The sequence below is a fragment of the Heliangelus exortis genome, chromosome 6 (assembly GCF_036169615.1).
Source record: "Heliangelus exortis chromosome 6, bHelExo1.hap1, whole genome shotgun sequence".
Taxonomy (NCBI): domain Eukaryota; kingdom Metazoa; phylum Chordata; class Aves; order Apodiformes; family Trochilidae; genus Heliangelus; species Heliangelus exortis.
In genome coordinates, this window is record NC_092427.1 from 32,800,533 (window position 1) to 32,807,162 (window position 6,630).

Consider the following 6,630-nt stretch of genomic DNA (forward strand, 5'->3'; position numbering starts at 1 on the left):
ATAGATTGCATCCATTGCAAATTAAAAAAAGATAACAAAATGAAGCAAAATTCCCAATGAAGTAATTCTGACATTAAGACCATAAAAAAAAAAAAAACCCACACCCCAGCATTAACTCAGAAAATCACCTCTCAACACATCAGTGCAATGCTCTCCATTCCCCCCCCCCCCCAACCCCCCCCCCCCGCAGTTTCTGTTAAAAGCACAAGCCTGGAAGTCAGCTCCAGATTCTTCAAATCTAAATGCCCTCAGCTCCTTCCGGAGCATGCAAAATTCACTCCCTTGACACTCATATTTTGTAGTCAAGCAAGATTTCACATCAACCTGTTCTCCAGACTCCCGGCTCTCCAATGCCCTTTGCAGCTGGGCAAAGGAGGGGAACACGAGTGGGAACAGGAGTGGGAACAGATGCAGTTGAAGTCTGGGTGCACGGGAACCAGCAGTTTGCAAAGTTTTCCCTGATACAGGTTTTTCTTCACCCCCCTCCCTCCATCTCTCTCCCTGGAGCTGAGCTGCGTGTGCAGGTACCTGAAGCATTATGAGCAGGTACCCGGCTGTGCTCCCATCCTCCGGAGAGAGAAGCCGGGAGATACAGCTCAGTTCAGAGCACGTTTAAATGAGGCAAGGGAGGGAATTCAGAGTCTTGCTGCTGGATTAGGTTTGCCCTTAAAGAGGGTCAGAGATCCAGCTGTAGCCAGGGGAGCAAAACCAGCGAGGAGGCAGTAGTGAAGCAGGGGTGATTTCAAAGGAGAAGATGCTGATTTCTACTCAGACCTGATCTTGCAATTTTCATCAGCTTGCAGCTGTCAGCACGGGAGCAGAGGCATTAAAAAAATAGCTCTGCTGAATGAGCGTCCCCAGGAGCGCTCCCTCCCGCAGCAATCGCAGCAACAGGTGAAGAGCCTGTTGGCTGTGCCCTTAGGGGATGCTCCTCTTAAGCCGGCACCCAGTGCCTGGATCAGGGGGGGACAGAGGGGGCCATGACCCTCACGAGAGTCGGCAGCAGCCACCCTAGCATCAAAGTGAGCTCTGCTGGGAAGGTAGCCATAGCGAAGGGGCTCCTTACATAGCAGGGCCCCCACAGTTCCTCAGCCACCTCTTTCCTACCAGACAGTGCACAGTCCTCCCACACTGCCTCTCCGTATATCTTTGGGGCATCCGTCACCCTCCAAGGTGATTTTACTACCCCACCAAACCCAAATAAGAACCTCCACCTCCCTCTGCTCCTTGAAGGACTCACCCTTCCCTCAGCTACATCTCCCCAAATTTCACCCTTATCTGCCGCCACAGGTTTTCTCTAGAATCCTAACCTCCACCCTGCCTCCCCCGGGGAGTCCCTGCATTTCTCCCCGTTACACCCCACTCCTGGGGTTCCTGCCCTGTGTCCAGGAAACCTCTCTAACCCCCGGGACAGTTGTGCACCCCCAAATACCCCATTTTCCCCACACTCCCAGGGATGCACGTCCTTTGTCCTTCCTTGTACTCTCCCTCTTCCCCCCCTCCTCTGCCCTCCCGAGCTGCCCCTCTGATCCCCTTGAGGACACCCTTTAGGATCCCTTTGTCCCCCCGACGTGCCGCTGCGTCGCTGCCCTGGGCTCGGTCCTGGGTGGCCGCTGCTCGGTGCACCCTCCCCAAGCTCCCCGCGCCTCGAGTGCGTTGCACAGTGCCGGGTCCTCAGCACCACCAGGTCGCCGGTGCCAGGTGCCGGTGGGCAGCGTTTTGCCCCCAACACCAGGTCTCCGGCGCCCGGTGCCGCTGCACAGTGACAAGCCCCAGGTCCCGGTGCGCGGTGCCCGGTCTCCAGCACGCAGCACAAGGCGCTCGGTGCCCTGTCCTCGGTGGGCGGCTCTCCGCGCGGTCCCCGGTGCCGGCTGCGCGGTGCCGGGCGCTGCTCACCTGCGGGGCGCTCGGCGCTGGCGCCGTACTCGGCCGTGTCGCGGCGGCGGGCGCAGGTGCCCTGCCCCTGCACCAGGGCTTGGAGGGGCAGCTCGGCGCCGGGATCGGGGTAGCAGCGCAAACCAGAGGCGCAGCGCGGCGTGTAGACGCCGCACGCCTCGGCCTCCAGGCGGGCGCACACCGGACAGCAGCCGCAGCCCGGTTCCCGCACCAGCTCGGGGCAGGGCGGGCGGGCGGCCGGGGGGCAGGCGGCCAGGCGCTCCGCCGTGCAGGGCGGGCAGCGGAACAGCACCTCGGGCAGCGCCGGCCCCGCCAGCGCCAGCGCCGCCGCCGTCGCCGCCAGCAGCAGCCGCGGCCAGGAGGCCCGCGCCGCGCTGCCGCGACCGTCCCCGCCGAGCGCCATGGCGGGACTGACGGGCGGCGGGGCCGGCAGGTGGACACGGCGCTCAGCCCCCCGGCGGCGCGGCGGGGCGCGGAGGGGAGCGGCACGGCGCGGAACGGAGCGGAACGGGGCCGGGCGCGGCGCGGCGCCGCCGGGTCCTAGAGCCGCCCCCTCTCCCGCCCCCCCCTTCCCCCCGCGGGGTCGGGGCTGCCCCAAAGGGGAGAGGGGCTCGGCCCCAGATTCACAGAATTCCCTTGGCTGGAGAGGACACTGAAGATCGTCAAGTCCAGCTGTTAACCCAGCACTGCCAAGGCCACCGCTAAACCGTCGTCCCTCCACATCTACACGTCTTGTAGATACCTTCAGGGATGGTGACTCCACCACTTCCCTGGGCAGCTTGTTCTAGTGCCTGACAACCCTTTAAGTAAAGAAATTTCCCCCAATATCCAATCTAAACCTCTCCTGGAACAACCTGTGGCCATTTCCTCTCATCCTATCACTTGTTTCTTGGGAAAAGAAACACCACACTCACCTTGCTACAACCTCCTTTGAGGTAGTTGTAGAGAGGGATAAGGTCTACCCTGTGCCACCCCCAGACTGACCAGCCCCAGTTTCCTCAGCTGCTCCTCATATGACTTGTTCTCCAGACCCTTCACCATCTTTGTTTCCCTTCTCTGGACACACTCCAGCACCTCAGTGTCGTTCTGGTGAGGAGCCCCAAACTGAACACGGGATTCCAGGTGCGACCTCACCTGTGCTGAGTACAGGTTAACAATTTCTGTCCTTCTGGCCACGCTGCACCGAAGAAATCTGGGGGTGCCCCAAGAGGGGAAATGGGAGGTGTGACCAACATGGGGCGAGGGCCTGCTGCAATGGGAAGCAGGGTCTGCCCCTGGGGGAATGGGGGCCTGCCCTACTGTGTAGAGCAGGGCCAAAACCAGGGGGGAGCAAACCTCAGGAGGGAGTGGGACCTGCCCCACAGGGACAGCCAGTGCTGGGGCTATGGGTGCAGGGAACTGGGTTATCTCCACAACCCCAGAGAGAGATGAGAAGGCAACTGGGGGGACAAGCAGGGGTCCACAGTCACCCTGCTGCCCCTGAGGTTCCAGATGGGGCACCAGCAGCCCCATTTCAGGTCAAGTCCCACCGTGGGATGGAGAGGCAAAACCTGTGCTCAGGGGCAGTCTCATCATCCTGCCCCTCACCAAACACTGGGCCTGGGAGTTACCTTGCCTCCATGGGAGCAGGGACCAGAGGTTAGCTGAGACCCCTTGGAGAAAGGCACAAGGTTCCATGCCCTTAGGGCTGGCTGCATCTCCAGCCTCGATCCCCACAGGTCGTTTACATCCCCAGATCAAAGCTATCTGCAGCAGCCCCAGCACCTCCCCTGCAGAAATGCCTCCCAAAGGTGCCCAAAACTCAGGGTGCTAGTAGGGGTGCAGAGGCAGAGCTCTCTGGTCTGGGTTTTCAGTATGAAATACCCATTTCAAACCCTATCAAACTCCTGATCCTGATGCCTGACTGTCACAAGCTCCAAAGAGGGTTTTAAGTACATGGGGCATTACATAGAGGTGACTTTTTTTTCACTAATAAAAAATAATGTCAGAACCAAAGGAATGCAAGCAAGCTAATAAAGCTGGAAAACTTGGTTCAAATTGTTGTGGGGATGTATGGTTAAAGTCAGGCTCTGAGGCAGCCTGAGTTCTCTCAGCTGAAGGAATGTCAGCTTTGGGGCACTTTGAGTTAACATTTACTGCTCTCTTTTTTGTTGCTTTGGTTTTGTTTTGCTTTTCAAAGGACTGCAGGGTGGGATGATGATCTTCAGTGTTCAGCACACCCTGTGAAATTCCTGTGATACATCCTGGGACCAAGCATGCAGTAGCATTCTGGTTCCTGGATCTTCTCAAGCAATAACTCAGGTTTTCAAGACTTTGATCAAGCATGGTCCCTTTCTCTGGATGCCTGACAAACTGTGCATACCTCATTGTGGTAGAGCTGCCCATTTGCTTTACTTTTGGAAAAGTACCGTTGCTTGTCTGCACCTCCCTCAAGCTGGGCAGTGATTTTAACAATCCCCTTTTCACTTCTGGAGGAATCCGGTTAGTTTTGGGTTCCCTCTGTCAGCAGCACTTTTTGCTGTTCACAGCACTCACTGCTCTGAGTGTAAGGGACTCCAGAACTTCAAGCCTACAAAAAGTTCCCCTGAAACTAGAAGCAAATAACAAAGAAAATTTTTATCTGCTTCACATTACAAAATTCCTTTTTGTATTACAGAACCTGATTTTTAGCCTGAGTGACTCAAGGAAGTCTCTTCAAGCAGACAAAAAAACCCCTCAACAATCTAGAAAAAAGCCGAGCACAGACTTTGCATTCATTACTCCCACAAATTGCGAAGTGGGAAAACGGGATGCACATTCCATCACACAAGCAGCCCCTCAAAAGCTTCCCTTTAAAACAGATTTGCCAGCAGATGTGCAATAGAAAATGGAGCGAATTATTTTCACTGCACGCTCATGACTTCTTGGGGATGGGGGGAAGGAGGCGCTCAGTACCTTTTTTATGATCTGCCATTGACTTCACTAATGACTCACATTTGGTTCCAATGAGGTACTTTCATATGACTAATGAATCTATATTTAGAGGCGTAAGAGGGTTTGGCTAATTATCTGTTGCAGTCAGTTGAATATTCCAAGTATTCAAAGCAGGTTTTCTTCCAGTGGCAAATGTGATGCCCCCACAGTGTCTTCTCCCAGTGCTTTCAAAGCAGCCCAGCACTTTGACGTCCCAGTCTGACATCTGGGTTTCTGCATGTGTAAGCACAAGAGATGGCCTGAACTTAATTATCAAGAGAACCAATCCTGCATTTTTTAGGTGGCCAATAGGTCATTCCCCAAGGGACAATTTAAACCCGATTTTTCAACATGCAATTGATGCTTGCAGAGGCCAGTTTTGCTTGGGGCATTTACTGGGGTGCCATTATTAACTCTTGGCAGGGGCAAATTCCTTCTGAGAACAGTTGTGTAGGCTGCTTGTGCACAAGTCATTTTTCCTCAGGGACGGCTCAAAATCTGATGAGAAAAGGGAAGGGAAAGAGGAGGGGGAGGGAAGGGGCTCTGTAGGCTTAGCCGCCTGAAATGCAGGAGGACATTAAACATAATGATCCTGGAGGGAAAGAAACCGTATGCAGCTCAGATGTGGGAACAGCCAGGATTTCCTGTTCATATGCCTCTTTAGTAGGTGCTTGGGCTGTTCTCCTTCTTTTATCACTGTCTTTTTCTTTGTCTGCCACCGAAGCAGTAACGGCAGTGCAGATACAATGGATCAGATGTTCCCCCTGCTCCTGCTGCTGTAGCCCTCAGCTGGGAGACCTCTCCGTGCTGCTCTCCAAATCCAGCAGAACAATAAAGAAGATTTTACAGCTGTTGTGAGGATGGGGGGAGGCAGGGAGGCAGAGGGAAAACAGCTTGAGTGCCCATGGCCAGCTATAATTTCTCCAGTGGTTCGTTGCTGACAGTTTTAGGATTAACAAGTGAGGTCTGTTCCCAGGCATTTACCCCTCTGGATAAGCTGGCCTGTTTGTTCTCAAGGGTTTATTTTACCCTACAAAATATGGCATTGCCAAACAGATGTAGGCTTGTTCCTAGAAAGGCAAGTTATAGCTGAAGCTGCATCTCACAGAGGCTTTAGACCTCGGAATTGTTTGGAAATGCTACAGTATTTCTCCGACCCTTTTCAGGGCAGTTTTTTCCCACAGACGTGCTGGTCGATTCTTTTATGGCTCTGTCCTTTGTCAAGGATGAATTAGGAAAAATAAACTTGCAAACAAAAAGTGGAGGCCCAGCACAGAGATCCTCTTGCTACCAATGATTAAGAAGTATTTTACAGCTTGGGGGGTGGGGGGAGAAAACAATGTGTCCTCCTGCGCTTTTCTTTTCCTCATTTTTAGCTCAGTCGGTAATGGGGGCTAGGGGTGGGAGTGGGGGGAAGAAAGAAAAAAAAAAATAGAGGAAAGAATAATAAAACAGTCTTATTATTTTAAAGGCCTCCTTTTCAACAGGCTGACATGAAGTGCTTTACAGTGAGTGGCTGAAAAAGCTGCCCATGTCCCAGAGCTGGCATACTGAGGGGCAGGTGAGGAGGAAGGGAAGGCAGCAAGGAGGAAGGCAGCAAGGTTGTGTGCTGAGCCTGATGCCAGTATTTAGTGGCCAGCATCTTGCTTTCTCCCTGGAGATTTGCCAAGCTTCAGCCATGAGTAAAGGTTTGCCAAGGGGCTGGGACCTGGGAATTGCCACTGACTCACAGCAAAGCACATCAGGGGGTGACAGCAAGGGATCTGCCCCACCTTGCCCCTG

The 6,630-nt window shown here is 54.2% G+C and overlaps 1 protein-coding gene across 1 annotated transcript in view; it reads right to left on the minus strand.

Annotated features, from left to right (window-relative positions):
- Positions 1 to 2,400, minus strand: part of IGFBP2 (insulin like growth factor binding protein 2) — a 60,459-nt gene extending 58,059 nt beyond the window's left edge. Inside the window, exon 1 of the mRNA XM_071747755.1 lies at positions 1,897 to 2,400. Coding sequence (XP_071603856.1) covers positions 1,897 to 2,299 — 403 coding nt within the window. The 5' untranslated portion in view covers positions 2,300 to 2,400. The remainder of the gene's footprint in view (positions 1 to 1,896) is intronic.
- Between the last annotated feature and the right edge of the window lie 4,230 nt (positions 2,401 to 6,630).